The 18738-nt window shown below is 43.3% G+C and overlaps 2 protein-coding genes across 4 annotated transcripts in view; one reads left to right on the top strand and one right to left on the bottom strand.

The window, feature by feature from the left end:
• Positions 1-263: 263 nt before the first annotated feature.
• On the top strand, positions 264-11494 carry LOC106612582 (vitamin K-dependent protein S). 3 transcript variants are annotated; one of them, XM_014213870.2, is made up of 9 exons: positions 269-578; positions 1016-1072; positions 1236-1351; positions 2546-2735; positions 5229-5390; positions 6409-6574; positions 7470-7618; positions 8419-8644; positions 10900-11494. In XM_014213870.2, exons 1-9 carry the CDS (start codon positions 498-500, stop codon positions 11037-11039), a joined length of 1287 nt encoding a protein of 428 aa, XP_014069345.1. In that variant the 5' UTR covers positions 269-497; the 3' UTR covers positions 11040-11494. The 3 variants fall into 3 exon arrangements, with proteins under 3 accessions (XP_014069347.1, XP_014069345.1, XP_014069346.1); XM_014213872.2 differs by lacking the exon at positions 8419-8644 and having other exon boundaries at positions 264-578; XM_014213871.2 differs by lacking the exon at positions 1016-1072 and having other exon boundaries at positions 272-578.
• A 1200-nt stretch (positions 11495-12694) lies between these two features.
• fa70b (FAM70B) overlaps positions 12695-18738 on the bottom strand; it is a 34100-nt gene continuing 28056 nt past the window's right edge. The window contains exons 7-9 of the mRNA NM_001141443.1: positions 18100-18259; positions 13990-14106; positions 12695-13163 (exon numbers count right to left, since the gene is read on the bottom strand). Of these exons, the coding sequence (NP_001134915.1) occupies positions 13068-13163; positions 13990-14106; positions 18100-18259 (373 nt within the window). The 3' untranslated portion in view covers positions 12695-13067. The remainder of the gene's footprint in view (positions 13164-13989; positions 14107-18099; positions 18260-18738) is intronic.

Below are 18738 nucleotides of genomic sequence, written 5' to 3'. Positions count from 1 at the left end.
TACTACGCCATCTTTTTTCTGTCAAGCAAATTAGTTAAATAGAGCATTGCTTTAAACCAAAAAAAAATGGAACCTGCCAAGAGCAATGACTTTAAAAAGTGAAAATGTTCCCACTCTGTGTTTGGACCAAATAATTACATAATAGGATATCTGTGGTTTGGACACTATCTGAAACACAAACACTCACCTCCTTGACCCAGACAGTGACCTCCCCATCATGATTTATTGTGTTGTCTCGTCTCCATTCGTATCTGCTGTTGTGTCTGCTACGGCCAGGTTTGTGAAACTCTGGGAAAGAGACCGATTTCTTAAGACTTCTCAGACTCCCTGTAGCTCTTGCCTCATCAGCTGATGCTCCAGCCCAGTACAAAGCCTAGAGGGACAAGGACCAAAGAATCACACCTGACAAGTATAGAACATCAACCCCATAAGGAACGTCTGGTTAAGAGAAGCAAGCACCCCGAAGGACAGTGAAAAGAAGTAGACCTTAGTAGATCATGTTTGCATTGAAGAGGTTTGTGGTGGCTCTGCTGACCCTAGGGATTTGGGTTCATCCAACGCTTGAACGGACACTGGAGGTAAGAGGCGACACAATGACGTTATTTTACTATACGGTTCTACTCTAACACAGGGTTGGGGAGTAACTGATTGCATATATATAATCTGATTACAAAACGGAATCAGTTACGTTACCAGAAAAAAATATTTTAATCAGATTACAGATACTTTTGAAAAACTAGACTTACTTCTTAGATTACTTCAACAAACAAAAATACATGACTCTTTTCTGTTTTCTCAATGACATTCAGTTGAGCATTGAAAAAGTGTGCAAGTTTAACTTTGTTCCACTTGAGCGAGTGTGACCACAAATCAGACCACTAGGATGACACCAAATGTATTTGATGGATCTTTTTTGTCTTCTAATGCCTCTTAAGGGGAAAGTAATACAAAAGTAGCAAAGTAATACGTTACTGAGTTTGGGTAATCCAAATACTTGGTTACTGATTTTGGACAGGTAACTGGTAACCATAACGGATTACATCTAGAAAGTAACCCCGCTAACACAGTTACTGTGAGTACACATGCACAGGTTTTTCCTCCATATTCTAATTAGTCCAGCAATTCTTAGAAATTGTTTGGTTATTTAAATGTCTCTCTTGTTGGTTTAGCTAGCTTTTCAATCATCACAATGTTTGCCTACATGAACAGTATTTTGTGTTGTTTCAACCCCATAGCCATCACCGGAATGCTACTCTTTTGTCGAGTCCAGGTCCTCACATCTCCTGTACACTGGGAACAGCTCTGTGGGGAATGTCCCCATTCTGGAGTACAAGGTCACAGAGTTGACCAGGTAGGCTATAGAGATCATGACACCAATGAGCACTCCCCTTTCAGAACATTTAACCAGCCGGGGCACATCCGGCTGAACCACACTGATTGAACCAGGTCCCACGTAGTCTCTCATTTACATACAGAGTGTACAAAACATTAAGAACACCTTCCTAATTGAGTTGCACCCCACTCCCTTTGCACTCAGAACAGCCTCAATTCGTTGGGGCATGGACTCTGAAAGGTGTCAAGCATCCCACAGGAATAGTTTCCCATTGTTGACGCCAATGCTTCCCACAGTTGTGTCAAGTTGGTTGGATGTCCTTTGGGTGGTGGCCCATTCTTGATACACACAGGAAACTGTTCAGTGTGAAAAACCCAGCAGCGTTGCAGTTCTTGACACAACCGGTGTGCCTGGCACCTACCACCATACCCTGTTCAAACAAACTTTCATTTTTGTCTTGCCCATTCACCCTCTGAATGGCAAACATACACAATCCATGTCTCAATTGTCTGAAGGGTTAAAAATCCTTCTACACTGATTTGAAGTGTATTTAACAAGTGACATCAATAAGGGATTATAGCTTTCACCTGGATTTGCCTGGTTAGTCTTTTTCATGGAAAGAGCTTCTTTTTTTTTTAGGGGTGTAGCTTTAATACTACAGATTGTAGCTTCCATCAATGTAATTGTCTGCATAATTTCCAGTCCCCCGTATATTTGTGTGTGTGTGTGTGTGTGTGCTAATATCTTATTTAAATATATTTTCCTTTATTATTTTCCCCTAACCCTACCCTCCCTTTAATTCAAATAAACTAATGGACAACAACACTTAGGCTTCTACTTCCAGCTTATACATACTATATACATTTTAAGGACACTATGTATTTTACGATAGTTATCTTTTGTTTGTTTTTAATCTCATCCTTTAGCTACCATCGACCCCTCCCATCTATCTCTGAAGACCATCCAGTTTGATTTCTATTTTGTAATGTACTTTTAACTGTGCTGTTTCCCAAAAGTGCTGAACCTATATACATTTTACAGGCACAGTATATTTTACATTTGTTACCTTGTTGGAATAAATCCCGTTCTTCAGCTCCACTCAACCCCTCCCAGAGCAATGTTTTGTACACTCAGTGTATGCTCAATAAGATGTAATGCTGTTCTGAGGATCAGTGTGTTTTGACATGTCTGTATCTTTCTGTCCATCTGTAGCTTTGACTCTGAGTTTGAGTTGCGTACTCTGGACCCTGAGGGGGTGATATTCTTTGGGGACATCGGCGGGCAGCAGAACTACTTTCTGCTTGCTGTGATCCATGGGAACCTGAGCGTCCAGACGAGCTTCGGGGATGGACAGATCCTCGTCACCTCTGGGCCCCAGATCAGTGACGGGGAGTGGAAGAAGGTGAAGTCCTGAACCGTATCTTCTAAATTACTTTGTGACAGTAGGCTATGCTATACAGTGCCTTGCAAAAGTATTCATCCCCCTTGGCATTTTTCCTATTTTGTTGCATTACAACCTGTAATTTAAATTGATTTTTATTTGGATTTCGTGTAATGGACATACACAAAATAGTCCAAATTGGTGGAGTGAAATGAAAAAAAATATACTTGTTTCAAAAAATAAACTGAAAAGTGGTGTGTGCGTATGTATTCACCCCCTTTGCTATGAAGCCCCTAAATAAGATCTGGTGCGACCAATTACCTTCAGAAGTCACATAATTAGTTAGATTGCACACAGGTGGACTTTATATAAGTGTCACATGATCTGTCACATGATCTCAGTATAGGTGTATGTAAATATATACACATGCGCAGGGTTTTCCTCCATATTCTAATTAGTGCAGCAATTGTTAGAAATTGTTTGGTTATTTAACTGTCTCTCTTGTTGGTTTAGCTAGCTTTCCTATCATCACAATGTTTGCCTACATGAACAGTATTTTTGTGTTGTTTCAATGATCTCAGCATATATATGTACATACACCAGTTCTGAAAGGCCCTAGAGTCAGAAACACCACTAAACAAGGGGCACCACCAAGCAAGCGGCACCATGAAGACCAAGGAGCTCGCCAAACAGGTCAGGGACAAAGTTGTGGAGAAGTTGGGTTCTAAAAAAAATAATATTCTAAACTTTGAACATCCCACAGAGCACCATTAAATCCATTATTAAAAAATGGAAAGAATATGGCACCACAACAAACCTGCCAAGAGAGGGCCGCCCACCAAAACTCACGGACCAGGCAAGGGCAGCATGAATCAGAGAGGCAACAAAGAGACCAAAGATAACCCTGAAGGAGCTGCAAAGCTCCACAGCGGAGATTGGAGTATCTGTCCATAGGACCACTTTAAGCCGTACACTCCACAGAGCTGGGCTTTAAGGAGGAGTGGCCAGAAAAAGCCTTTGCTTAAAGAAAAAAATAAGCAAACACGTTTGGTGTTTGCCAAAAAGCATGTGGGAGACACCCCAAACATATGGAAGAATGTACTCTGGTCAGAGGAGACTAAAATGGAGCTTTTGGGCCATCAAGGAAAACGCTATGTCTTGCGCAAACCCAACACCTCTCATCACCTGAGAACACCATCCCTACAGTGAAGCATGGTGGTGGCAGCATCATGCTGTGGGGATGTTTTTCGTCGGCAATGACTGTGAGACTGGTCTGAATTGAAGGAATGATGGATGGCACTAAATACAGGGAAATTCTTGAGGGAAACCTGTTTCAGTCTTCCAGAGATTTGAGACTGGGACAGAGGTTCATCTTCCAGCAGGACAATGACCTTAAGCTTACTGCTAAAGCAACACTTGAGTGGTTTAAGGGGAACATTTAAATGTCTTGGAATGGCCTAGTCAAAGCCCAGACCTCAATCTAATTGAGAATCTGTGGTATGACTTAAAGACTGCTGTACACCAGTGGAACCCATACAACTTGAAGAAGCTGTAGCAGTTTTGCCTTGAAGAATGGGCAAAAATCCCAGTGGCTAGATGTGCCAAGCTTATAGAGACATACCCCAAGAGACTTGCAGCTGTAATTGCTGCAAATGGTGGCTCTACAAATATTGACTTTGGGGGGGTGAATAGTTGTGCACGCTCAAGTTTTCCGTTTTTTTGTCTTATTTCTTGTTTCACAATAAAACAATATTTTGCATCTTCAAAGTGGTAGGCATGTTGTGTAAATCAAATACAACAAAATAGGAAAAATGCCAAGGGGGGGTGAATACTTTCGCAAGCCACTGTAACCATAATAACATAATTATAATGTGGGGCATGTATAAGTAACTGCCAAAATAAAGGAAACACCAACATATAGTGTCTTTGTAGGGCCTAGGGCCACCACGACAGCTTCAATGCACCTTGGCATAAATTCTACAAGTGTCTGGAACTCTATTGGAGGGATATGATACCATTCTTCCTCAAGAAATGTCATAATTTGATGTTTTGTTGATGGTGATGGAAAACGCTGTCTCTGGCGCGTTCCAGAATCAGATGGCTCAAAGTGTTCAAAGCAAACTCGGCTCCATCATTTATTGAATCAGATGGCTTATTCATCTCTAAACCCACTGATATTGCCAATTATTTAATAATTTTTTTATTGGCAAGATTAGCATACTTAGGCATGACATACCAGCAACAAACGCTGACACTACACACCCAAGTATAACTGATCAAATTTTGAATTCTGTAAAGTGAGAGTAGAAGAAGTGAAAAAAACTATTGTTGTTTATCAACAATGACAAGCCACCAGGGTCTAAGAACTTGGATGGAAAATGACTGAGGATAATAGTGGACGATATTGCCACTCCTATTTGCCATATCTTCAATCTAAGCCAACTAGAAAGTGTGTGCCCTCAGGCCTGGAGGGAAGCAATCTAAATCTTACCTGTACATTGTCCATGGATGCAGATTGCAGTGATGAAACATGAGGGAGCTGTGGCTGTGCGCGTTGGCTCGGAGGCAGCCGTCACAGTGCAGCAGTCTGCTGAGAGCCAGAGGGCCGAGATAGGCAACGGCGTCCTGAGAATCTCTATCGGAGACCTGCTCCCAGATAGCGGAGTTACCCTGGGGGTGAGTCTAAGTCCTGTTACCCCCCACCAGACTGACAGGGAGCAGAATGGGAGCATGTGAGAGGACCAATGGGAAGGAATGTTGGTCTTTCGAGGGGTTAGGACCTAACAGGGACACAGCAGGGTTACAGACAGGCTGGAAGTGGGGGTGAGAGATAATTAGAATGGGTAGTACTAGCATGTTGTGAGATGTTTTTGAAGGTTTTTGGGTCTGCACAGTAATGGTTAGGACCTTTACATTCCATGGTTAGGAGCAACAGTAATAAAACACAGGGTTGCAGATGGGGTGGAAGTGTGGTGGGGCATGGAGAGAGCGAGTGAATGGGGTAGAATTTGAAGAGGGAGCTTTATGGAGGAAGATGTGTGTCTGCAGAAGGCATGGGAACCATTGTAATAATTACATAGGGGTTACATCCCAAATTATTCCCTATTTAGTGTACTACTTTTGACCTATAAATGGAATAGGATGCCATTTAGGACATATCCTGGGTTGCAGAAGAGGAAGGGCATGGGGAGGAACATTGAAGGCTTGCTAGTGAGACACTAACTATATTGGAGAATGTGAGACTGTCTGTGGAGATGGGAGTTAACCATGAATCTGGCTGGTTCTCTTAACGTGAGATTTGCTTATCTAATCCGTATGCAATGATAACCACTGTGCTCTCGCCAACTCTAATAATGATTTTCACAGCTGGACCGCACATCCTGAGACAGTTTTCTGGCACACCAACTTTCTCACCATGATAAGAACAACAGATCAAAGCACAGCTCAGAGTTCAACCACCCCTGAGGGAGCAGGAACTGCAGTTCTTATCATGTTACTATATTTTATACCCAACACAAACAGCACGTGTCTGTTCTTCGAATGCACCCACTGTCCCTCATCTGAATTTGACTATTTTGCAATGGACAAATAAAAACAAGAAAGAGCAGTGCTATGTAGTGAAGGGCAATCACATGGGGCTTGTTTTTCTATACAATTTCTGTCTTTCTGTCTGTCTGTCTGTCTGTCTGTCTAGCTGAACCCTCCTCTGGATGGCTGCATGCGGAGCTGGGACTGGGTCAGACAGGACTCCAGCATCCTAGAGCGGACCCTGCAGGATTCTGAGGTGCAGAGGTGCTGGGAACATATTGCCCCCGGGTCCTACTTTACTGGAGTTGGCTGTGTTGGTTTCAGCTCTCTAGGTAGGCCACCTCACTTCCCCGTCACATGACAAGTGACAATATATTTTTCTGTCCACGCACCCTGACAGGGAAAAATTCTGGGCCCTATATTTTAGGTCCCTGGAAACATTTAGTGGTAGTTTACCTTAATATGAAACAATGAAAACTTGGGGCTGAAAACTGTTGGAAACAGTTGTTTCAAAATCGTACATATTGCAATATTGTCCACAATATCACTCCAAAAGACATGTGTTGGACTTAGAATGAAAGATTTTGTTAAAGAAGTTTTCAACTTATAGTTTTAGTTTTTCATAGTTTTTATATTCCCCTACCATAAATCTTTTTATTCACAGGGCTTTCCGTAGAGCCTGTATTTGAATTCTAAGAAGAACACAGAACTCTTGTGGGAAGAAAACAATTAAGATTGGGGTAAAAATGTGGAAACCTACCCCTTTTAAGAATTAATCCCTGGTTAACTCCCATCTCATTTTCATAATTTAGCAGATGCTCCTTTCCAGAGCGACTTACAGGAGCAATTAAGGTTAAGTGCCTTGATCAAGGGCACATCGACAGATTTTCCACCTTGCATGCTCGGGGATTTGAACCAGCGACCTTTCGGTTACTGGCCCAATGCCAGTAACCGCTAGGCTGCCTGCCGTCTCCACAGACAGTCTCACATGCTCCCGTACTGTAGCTACTGTCCCATGGTATTGCCTTCTTGCCATTACTTCAATAACATCTGAAGCTGAAGTTTAAGTACTTGAATCTGGTGCTTTCCTTGTTTTGTCAGTAAAGTAAAAAGCGTGAAGACATTCAATGGTCTGTAAAAGGAACACTGCATTGTTGTATGAACAAGAAAGTGCACCGGTTAGGGTGCAGAGTGATATCTGTGTTATGTTTGCCTTTGTGTCTGCAGTGTTGCTGGGAAACTCTTCAGACGGTGCAGACTGGACTCTCTCTGTGGAGCTAGCTCTCAGAACGGTTTCAGCCAGAGGCTTTCTCTTCATTCTGGTTGACACTCAGAACGACTACATCCTCTCCTTGAAACTCAACCACCCTTCACAGGTAACACACCGGAACGATACAGCCTCACGGCCCAACTGGTCTGGACCAGCTCTTGGTTATGTTATAGTCTCTATCTTCTCTCATTCCTTCACTATTACTGCTTTGGAATCTTTAAGAATGGCACAATGGCAAAGACATGGTCAACACACGCACGCACGGACACACACACACTCATACACGCTCATTCACACACAAACTCACACGGGTCACTCAAACACACACCCACACATACACACATACACATACTGTACAGCAGCAGATCACAAACAAGTCACACTCACACACTCCTGCCTCCGTTGAGTCTGGGACCTGACTTGATTAGCCCAATGATCACATGTTGTGATGTCATGCAAAATGCCAAGCAGGAAGAGGTCAAACTTTCCGAAAGAGGCTTTGTTGAAATTGTCACTGTCAGCATGCCATACTTTAAGAGGATTTAACTACTGGAAATCCCCACAAATATCTATGTGAACAGATCTCTGTTGGCCTATAACACATATTCTTTGTGCTGTGTGGAACAAACCCTGACTTTTACCTTTTACGTCTGTCTAGGGCACAAACAGACATGTTGCTGCTTCCTGTTGCAGATTGTTCTGTTGATACCGATTGTTGATCTGGCATTTGCTGCCACTCCTTATGATATTTGTTTCCATATGACAATGTGTTGACAATTTGTCCGGCCAGTGGAGGTCTTTTAAAACCCTAAACGAAGCATTAACTTATGGGGTGATATAATGCAAAAAACAATCTCTCCTGGATAAGTTTGGATTCATCCATGGTTTGGGTATCCTGTGCCCTAGGAACTGATGCTGAGTTTGAGGGGGACTCTATTCTGGTCGGGCAGCTACCCCCAGACCCTCTGCTCAGGTGAGAGTCAGTTCCTGCAGCTGCAGGTGAGGCCAGGCCAGCTGGTATTTGGCATGGGTGTAACCAAGGCAACCATGAGGTTGACGGATGGGGACTACAAGCTCCTGAAGAGGGTGATGAGCCAACCAGGGAGCAGGGTGTACCTGGGGGGCGGGCCAGGTGAGCACTGAGTCTCAAATGACACCCTATTCCTTGCTACTTTAGGCCTGATACTTTTCTCCTCCAATCTTATCCGTGCTGTCTTCCCACATCAACTGATCCTAATCCTCCCCACATCAACTGATCCTAATGCTCCCCACATCAACTGATCCTAATCCTCCCCACATCAACTGAACCTAATCCTCCCCACATCAACTGATCCTAATCCTCCCCACATCAACTGATCCTAATCCTCCCCACATCAACTGATCCTAATCCTCCCCACATCAACTGATCCTAATCCTCTTACTCATTCACTATTCTACTCGTACACACGAAAGCCGCGAAGCCGAAACGTCTGTGTAAGCTATCCCTGATGCAGTGAAAATAATAACATCTAAAATGAAGTAAGCTTAATGCAACATGTTTTTAAGTGTGGACCCATCCCAACTTTTTACTATTCTACTCTTCCCACACTCTCTCACCCTCAAACATTTCTCTTATTTTCAGCTCTCTCCTTCGTTTCACCTCATTCTTCTTTTTTCATTCTTTTCCACAAACCATGTCCCAGAATCATCTCCTCTCCATGTATTGTCCACTATTAATTGTCCTCTATATTCATGTTTCCTGGATCACCTCAAATCCGATAAGCTAATTTCACACTGTATATAGATTTTTTTCTACGTTTCTTTATTCCATGTGTAACTCTGTGTTGTTGTTTGTGTCGCAATGCTTTGCTTTATCTTGGCCAGGTCGCAGTTGTAAATGAGAACTTGTGCTCAACTGGCCTACCTGGTTAAAATCAATTTTTATGCCATTTTTCTCGTAAAAAAGCGATAATATTCCGACCGGGAAAGCGTGTTTACGTTCAAAGAGAGAGAAAATAAAAACATGGGGTCACCTCGTGCACGCGCCTCAGTCAGATTGTCCTCTGATAGACCACTTACCAAAGGCTGTAATGTTTTTCAGCCAGGGGCTGGAATTACATCATTCAGCTTTTTCCCGGGTTCTGAGAGCCTATGGGAGCCGTAGGAAGTGTCACGTTACAGCAAAGATCCTCAGTTTTCAATAAAGAGAGTCAAGAATAACAAGAACTTGTCAGACAGGCCACTTCCTGTAAGGAATCTTCTCATGTTTTTGCCTGCCATACGAGTTCTGTTATACTCACAGACACCATTCAAACAGTTTTAGAAACTTTAGGGTGTTTTCTATCCAAAGCCAATAATTATATGCATATTCTAGTTTCTGGGCAGTAGTAATAACCAGATTAAATCGGGTACGTTTTTTATCCGGCCGTGTAAATACTGCCCCCTAGCCCTAACAGGTTAAATAAAGGTGAAATAAAAATAGAAAATAAAATAATTTCCACATTTCACCCAAGAATGACCATATGCTTCCAGGTCATATGGCAACATATAGCCAATAAAAATGGGTGACAACATTCAGATGTAAAACATTTCAGAGCGTTCCTTCCTCCTTTACATTATGATTTCATTTTAGGGAAATTAAACTCGAAATTCAAAGTTTCTCCGACGTTTTCAGGTTGTGTAGATCCAGCTATGTGCCTCCTCGACCTCAAATGAATGTAAAAGATAAGAAAAACAAATCTGGAAGTTACATGGAGCTTATCTTTTCCATTTGATATAGCTGAATCTACAAAAGAAGACCTGGGACATGGACTTGTCCCAGTAGAAGACGTCTGAGATCTGAAACCATAACTCACTTTAAGTACACTATACGTGTTTAACACCCTATTCCCTATATAGGAGTGGAGGTGAAGCCTCTGTTGAGGACAAACACAGCAAGAGATAGGAGTTGTGTAGAGTAGCAGAGGTATCAAATTACAGGCAATTTCCCAGATGATATATCATGATGACTCCTATGGACATATGGTGTCAAGATGAAACAACAGTGTGAGCCGGTAGGGGTGTGGGCCGGTAGGGGTGTGGGCCGGGAGGGGTGTGGGCAGGTAGGGGTGTGGGCCGGGAGGGGTGTGGGCCGGTAGGGGTGTGGGCCGGTAGGGGTGTGGGCCGGTAGGGGTGTGGGCCGGTAGGGGTGTGGGCCCGGGGAGCCGTTAAAACTTTACGAGTCTTTCTTCTGCTATCACTGTTTTTCTGCTATGAAATCGTGCAAATACTGCCACAAAGGGCTGCCCTATGTGGCCTGCACCTGTCCAGTCATGTCTCATCAGTGATTACTTCTAGGAAGGGAGGAAAGAAAGAAGCACAATTCAATCCCTTGAACTGGGCCTATCTCTGACCTTTGACTGTGTCCAGAGGGTCTGTCCAGCTTCCACGGCTGTCTCCAGGCTAAGATCCAGGGTGTCAACGTTGACCTTGACCTGGCAGAGGTCAAACACGGGGATGTCCGCTCTCACAGCTGCCCTGCCGCCCTCAACATCCGAGATGGGAAGTAAAGGAGCCGCAGTTACACCCGACACTGCTTATAAGACTACACAAGGCTACACTGTTTTCTGTTTGGCTATTGTCTGTCTCTCAGCGTTTTACTGTCTCATGTGGCTATCTATGTAACAAGATGTAACACAGTACTGCAGAATGCAGTAATATTGTATTTTCTATTTGTATTTGTATTGAAGCATCTGACATGTGAGGGATGTTTATTTGAAGAACAAGAGAAGGATTGCGTTTTCTTTGTGTAGATCGTTTTGCATACATTTTTGGCCAACTTTTGTACGTCCCTGTAAAACCATAACATGGCCTCTTTCACTTTATTTGCTGCATATTGTTTCTGTAATTTCCAGCAGAATTCCCCTATAAGCAGGTGAAGCTAAACAGTACAGCTGAATTACCATGTCCACTCTTGTTAAGTCTGTGCGAATGGCAATAAAGCATTTGCTGCTTTTTATAGCAATTTGACTAGCATTGCATTTTTTACATATATGTTGTAACTTCCCCCAAAGCTGTCCAAGTGGTCAAAAACATTGCATTCTTTCACACACTGATAAGTTCATGAACCATTTCATAATGTATTGTATGAATGCTATGCAAGTTCGATCTCTGTGTATTACGTTATACTTCCATTGAAAATAACTTAATAAGCAAGACAGAAGAGCCTTAGAACAGTTACTCTATAATCATCATTGACATGAGGGGCATGAACACTAAAACACAAGGAGTTCATCATCATCTTACCAGACAGAAGCTCTCACACAGTTGCAGACTTGGATTCAAATGCAATTTAAAATGCTTTAGCTGAGCTTGATTGAGCTTGCCTAACGCAATAGAACAGTCGCAAAGGTGCAAAGCCTGCCGATCTGGCACTCGAGACAGGCTAAAGGAAACGTGCAAAGTATTTGAAAGATTTCAAATAGTATTTGAACCCAGATTTTCACAGTTGCCTGAGAAAGAGGAGACTAAGCCAGTGTTCTTGTGGTTTATTTTTGTCCTGTGAAACTCTTTGACCCCTGGTGAGTTTTTGTTAAATCTGGTGTTTTACTTAAAAAGAAACTCCAGATAATTACGCCATCTTCTGTCTTGTACATTTCCACAATTGTTTCAAGTTTAATTGTGCAAGCAAATTACTTTTGGGTTTATTGGTTTTTAGCCCTCACGAGTGGAAGGTTTTGGGAATTTGTCTTCGCTCCTTGAAACAAAAAAAGTGTGTGTGAGGAGCTCTGTCAGTCGGAGGAGACATCTTAGATGATGTTGGGGAATTGTCTCAGCTCTGTACCCTTGTGTTTCTGTAACCAGGGGAAGCACATTGCGAACATGTTTTATAAAAGGAAGAAAAAACCACACAGAAGTTTGAGGTATGCATTGTCTGGCCAGGAGCTCGATATTTTTGTACACATCCCCCTCTCTCTCTGCCTATTGAGTTCCATGAAAGAACACATTTCTTATTGCTTAATGAGTTTTGGGCCCAAACGAAATGATCCTGGGGTAGATTACTAGTGAGACCAATGGTAAACAATGTTAAGGCAATGAGGAGGCCAGGCAGGCAACATCAAGCAGCATCTCTATTGAATACGAGTCTGTGTGGGCAGCGTGGCACAACAAAAAACAGTAAGTCAATTTGATGAGAAAAAAATGACTTAACCACTTAACCCTTATTAGCAGATACAGTTGAGTTTAAGATGTAGAATAAAAAGTAAATGTATTTTGTCAAATTGTACATTTCAAAAAAGGTCTTAAATAATTAACCTTTTCCTAGATAGTAGAAGCATGTCATAAGCCATACATTTTCTGGGCAAATCAATCGAAATTGCTCAAAATATTTACATTTCATATACAGATATTTTACACCATACATAACTCTTACAAAACAAACTCCAAAATACGAATCCCCCTGGATGTCATGAGACTTCTAGGGACAGGAGAGTCTGGAGGAAACTCCTGGCTGTAGTTGTATGACAAGTTGGTAATGGAAAGCTGGAGTAGGGAGGTTAATTCAGACAGAAAAGCTCTGTGGTTTGTAGGGCAGCAGGTTATAGAGAGGGGTTGGGGTCTGGACGGGGGTGTACTGATGAATCACTCTGGGGGAACTCCGTCTCCGCTGCTGGGACAAAGTATTGGGAGGCTCTCTGAAAGACAGAACAAAAACAGAAAACACTAAGATTAGTTGGATTCAGCTAAACAGTATTCACATTTTGCTAATTTGTTCCAATTATAACTAATCTACTTCTAGGTAAAGAATAGTTACAAACATAAACCATAAACCATAAACCATAACCATAAACGTAATATATCCCAAATAAACAAACACAAAACAAACAAAGCTTAGTTTGATTCAGCTGAGCAAAGAGCGGAAAACAATATTGTCCCATTTGTAACTACAACTCTACTTGGGAATAATTACAAATAGCAGACTGAACATCACTTACGTGAGTGGATAAGCAAATAAAAGTTTCCAAATAAAATAGATTCGAAATGGAGGAAAGGCCTAATGTTTCTCAGACAACTTATTTTTCTCTGGGGGTTTATTGGTTGGAGGCTGTTGTTTGGTCTACTGAGGCATGTACCTGGCATGATCTAATAGGGCTACTTGGTGCTCTCTGTCTTTCTAGCAGCCAGTAGTTAAATAGTTGTTTTAATACAGAGGGAAAGGTAGACAGTGGGCAGATGACGGCAGGGCAATATGGGATGGCAGAGGGAGTCCTCCCAGAACATCTGTGAGTTTCCATACAATGTACAGTATCTCACCCCTTTCTCTCTCCTTTGGTTTTACTAGACCAATTACCAATAACAGGACTTCTTAGGCCCAAGACCGAAACAGAGGTTGTTGTTGAAATACATCTTTGGCGTCCTGGAAAAACCTTGTGTGGGCTCTATTTTTGGCTGCCGTTAAGGCGTTAGTGAGTGTGTGAGAGACTGACCAGGTAGAGACAAGTGAGTGTGTGTGAGACTGACCGGGTAGAGGTGTTTGTGTCCTGTGTTGGTGTTGTCCATCAGCAGGGGGGCAGTGGGGGAGAAGCGAAATCCCCCCTCGGAGAAATGCGATGACGACAGGGTCACTGAGCTGCTCCTCTGTAAAACAAACACACACACACACACTTTTGGTTTAGTGTTAATTCTTACAAGTAAGGAGTGTGTTGTGATCCTCTTGTGTGTATTATGAAACAAAATGTGATCACAAAATATACACACACACACAAGGCATTTGCTGGATATCTAAAATGATGTCAATACAAAATAATTCAGCTTTCATCTGCCAAACAAATGTACTTGGATTGTTTGGGAGACGAAGATGGCGTGAGCAACAACCTCATAAATTCAACACATTTCTGGTAGGCAACTATTCAGCCCTAATATCTTGTGTGATCTCTAGTCAATAGGCTTCCTCACTCTCTTTCCCAGAAGAGAGCAAATCCCAGGCCTGGCCTGAGAGAGGAACCATGTGGCCCAATGTGACCACGTCAGCGGTCTGCCACATGGATGAACACACATCCAACTCTGACCACAACCGTCCCATCACCGGCGCTATCTAGCCATGCAACCAACCCCCCACATACACAGCCGCTTGTTCACGTACACTGACGCGTTGTTCATCAACCAGAAGTGGTGGGGAGAGAGAATTATAGCGATGCCATGGTATTTGGATAAAACAAGAAGGTATGGGGGATCTCAGATATATATACACACTGCTCAAAAAAATAAAGGGAACACTTAAACAACACATCCTAGATCTGAATGAAAGAAATAATCTTATTAAATACTTTTTTCTTTACATAGTTGAATGTGCTGACAACAAAATCACACAAAAATAATCAATGGAAATCCAATTTATCAACCCATGGAGGTCTGGATTTGGAGTCACACTCAAAATTAAAGTGGAAAACCACACTACAGGCTGATCCAACTTTGATGTAATGTCCTTAAAACAAGTCAAAATGAGGCTCAGTAGTGTGTGTGGCCTCCACGTGCCTGTATGACCTCCCTACAACGCCTGGGCATGCTCCTGATGAGGTGGCGGATGGTCTCCTGAGGGATCTCCTCCCAGACCTGGACTAAAGCATCCGCCAACTCCTGGACAGTCTGTGGTGCAACGTGGCGTTGGTGGATGGAGCGAGACATGATGTCCCAGATGTGCTCAATTGGATTCAGGTCTGGAGAACGGGCAGGCCAGTCCATAGCATCAATGCCTTCCTCTTGCAGGAACTGCTGACACACTCCAGCCACATGAGGTCTAGCCTTGTCTTGCATTAGGAGGAACCCAGGGCCAACCGCACCAGCATATGGTCTCACAAGGGGTCTGAGGATCTCATCTCGGTACCTAATGACAGTCAGGCTACCGCCGGTGAGCACATGGAGGGCTGTGCGGCCCCCCAAAGAAATGCCACCCCACACCGTGACTGACCCACCGCCAAACCGGTCATGCTGGAGGATGTTGCAGGCAGCAGAACGTTCTCCACGGCGTCTCCAGACTCTGTCACGTGCTCAGTGTGAACCTGCTTTCATCTGTGAAGAGCACAGGGCGCCAGTGGCGAATTTGCCAATCTTGGTGTTCTCTGGCAAATGCCAAACGTCCTGCACGGTGTTGGGCTGTAAGCACAACCCCCACCTGTGGACGTCGGACCCTCATACCACCCTCGTGGAGTCTGTTTCTGACCGTTTGAGCAGACACATGCACATTTGTGGCCTGCTGGAGGTCATTTTGCAGGACTCTGGCAGTGCTCCTCCTGCTCCTTCTTGCACAAAGGCGGAGGTAGCGGTCCTGCTGCTGGGTTGTTGCCCTCCTACGGCCTCCTCCACATCTCCTGATGTACTGGCCTGTCTCCTGGTAGCGCCTCCATGCTCTGGACACTACGCTGACAGACACAGCAAACCTTCTTGCCACAGCTCGCATTGATGTGCCATCCTGGATGAGCTGCACTACCTGAGCCACTTGTGTGGGTTGTAGACACCGTCTCATGCTACCACTAGAGTGAAAGCACCGCCAGCATTCAAAAGTGACCAAAACATCAGCTAGGAAGCATAGGAACTGAGAAGTGGTCTGTGGTCACCCCCTGCAGAACCACTCCTTTATTGGGGGTGTCTTGCTTATTGCCTATAATTTCCACCTGTTGTCTATTCCATTTGCACAACAGCATGTGAAATGTATTGTCAATCAGTGTTGCTTCCTAAGTGGACAGTTTGATTTCACAGAAGTGTTATTGACTTGGAGTTACATTGTGTTGTTTAAGTGTTCCCTTAATTTTTTTGAGCAGTATATATATATATCTCTGACGTTGATGTGTGTCTCCAGTGCTATGCCCTGCTGTGTCTCCCAGCTCTATCGTGCTGCAACACAGAACATATTCCCCTTCTCCCGCCCCGCCAGCTCCTCTCCACACATCCCTAATTCAATCAGGACCGGTTAACTGTTTCTCCTGGGGACATTCAACATAGGATGATCGCCAGAGAAACATCTCTCCTCTTTAGTGAGTCGTGACATTTAAAATCTGGATTGCTGGGAAACTAATATACATTTTTCTATTTGTTTTGATCTGGAAAGTATGAATATGCCTTACCTAACAACCATCCACCCCTTCAAGCTTTGCTCGGATATTATAGCAGACAGACCTGGGTTCAAATACCAATACCAATAAATACTTGATCTGTGCTTGATTGAGCTTGCCTGGCTTAATGGAACAATAAAATATTCCCAAAACAATCAACCCTGCACTCCAGGCAGGCTAAAACAAACACTGGCAGTATTTGTACGATTTTATAGCAGAAAAACAGTGATAACAGAAGAAAGACTCAAAGTTTAAACGGCTCCCCGGGCCCACACCCCTACCGGCCCACACCCCTACCGGCCCACACCCCTACCGGCCCACACCCCTACCGGCCCACACCCCTACCGGCCCACACCCCTACCGGCTCACACTGTTGTTTCATCTTGACACCATATGTCCATAGGAGTCATCATGATATATCATCTGGGAAATTGCCTGTAATTTGATACCTCTGCTACTCTACACAACTCCTATCTCTTGCTGTGTTTGTCCTCAACAGAGGCTTCACCTCCACTCCTATATAGGGAATAGGGCGTTAAACACGTATAGTGTACTTAAAGTGAGTTATGTTTTCAGATCTCAGACGTCTTCTATTGGGACAAGTCCATGTCCCAGGTCTTCTTTTGTAGATTCAGCTATATCAAATGGAAAAGATAAGCTCCATGTAACTTCCAGATTTGTTTTTCTTATCTTTTACATTCATTTGAGGTCGAGGAGACACATAGCTGGATCTACACAACCTGAAAACGGAGAAACTTTGAATTGCGAGTTAAATTTCCCTAAAATGTCCCTATAATGAAGAACAGTATGACCTTGAGTCAATCCGTAGAACTGAAGATCTGTGCTACAGTGCAATAGAAATGTAAAGGCAATGTTCACACGTTCGCAGAGACTGCCTTCAAGGTAAACACCACATATGTTGGTTCAATCGAAAATTATCTTTAAATTTCAATCAAATCAAATTTTATTGGTCACATGCACATCTTTAGCAGATGTTATTGCAGGTGTAGTGAAATGCTTGTGTTCTTAGCTCCAACAGTACAGTAGAATCTAACAATTAATATCGTGCTACAGCTCAGATCTTCAGCGCTACAAATTGAATCGAGCTCTGAGAATGAGCCTATATAAATAACGGACCAAAGTACTCCAGAATCACGGACAGCTACCGCTAGCCAGCGCAGGGAAATGACGCTTCAGCACCACAGCAGTGGAGAGCGCCACTACAGACGGGTTATGCCCAGCACCCAACATCGCTCATAAGGAGCTGTCGCCACAGACCTGTAGTCTACTGAGAAGAATGTTTGGCATGGGGAGGAGAGCAGCCCTGCAGGGCAAGAGAATACCACCTTGATTTTGATTATTTTTCCCAATCCCTTTGCCTACATTTATTTCAATATGGAATAAGACCTGGATATGATTGAACTGCAAGTACTGTTCAAGACTCCTGATTATACACCACAAACCTTTAAGTATTGCACAAGTACATTAGCGTGTAGTTTTTGCCGCAGCCTGTGTCTCTCACCTTGTCCTTGATGCTTCCCAGCACGGCGGTGGTAAGGATACCCAGGAAGAAAGCCACCAGGTTGAGGCTGGTCAGCACCCAGATCAACACGTACAGGGACAGCACGTCCCCGCAGCTCCGCACACCCACAAACTCATAGTAGTTGTTTATGTAGCCCCCACTACAAGACAGGACAATAGAATGTCACTAACAACCAATCCTATAACAATATTATTATAGTTATGCTACTTTATAAAGCTATACTATTAAGGTAGTATGATATGAGTTGGGCAGGCCCAGGAGTTCTTCCAGACCAATCAAATGTATTTATAAAGCCCTTTTTACATCAGCAGATTTCACAAAGTGCTATACAGAAACCCAGCCTAAAACCCCAAACAGCAAGCAATGCAGGTGTAGAAGCACAGTGGCTAGGAAAAACTCCCTAGAAAGGCAGGAACCTAGGAAGAATCCAAGAAATGAACCAGGCTTTAACCTTTATTTTGACAGGGAAGTAATACTGAGACTGGGGTCTCTTTTACAGATGAGTCCTGAATAAATACATCAAACACATACAATATACAAAATTACAAAACATTAAGAAAACAGACATTTATCAACATAGAGGTCTCCGGTCATGACTCTGAACTGACCAAGAGAGAC

Source organism: Salmo salar, chromosome ssa09 (genome assembly GCF_905237065.1).
Source record: "Salmo salar chromosome ssa09, Ssal_v3.1, whole genome shotgun sequence".
Lineage (NCBI taxonomy): Eukaryota > Metazoa > Chordata > Actinopteri > Salmoniformes > Salmonidae > Salmo > Salmo salar.
This window is presented reverse-complemented; position numbering and strand designations above follow the sequence as displayed.

What these genes read in the sequence shown, in the direction of transcription:
- LOC106612582 (XM_014213870.2), top strand. Translation starts at nt 498, where the DNA reads ATGTTTGCATTGAAGAGGTTTGTGGTGGCTCTGCTGACCCTAGGGATT. An exon ending in GTGACGGGGAGTGGAAGAAG is followed by an intron (nt 2,736 to 5,228) that starts GTGAAGTCCTGA and finishes CCATGGATGCAG; the next exon opens with ATTGCAGTGATGAAACATGA. An exon ending in GTACCTGGGGGGCGGGCCAG is followed by an intron (nt 8,645 to 10,899) that starts GTGAGCACTGAG and finishes GACTGTGTCCAG; the next exon opens with AGGGTCTGTCCAGCTTCCAC.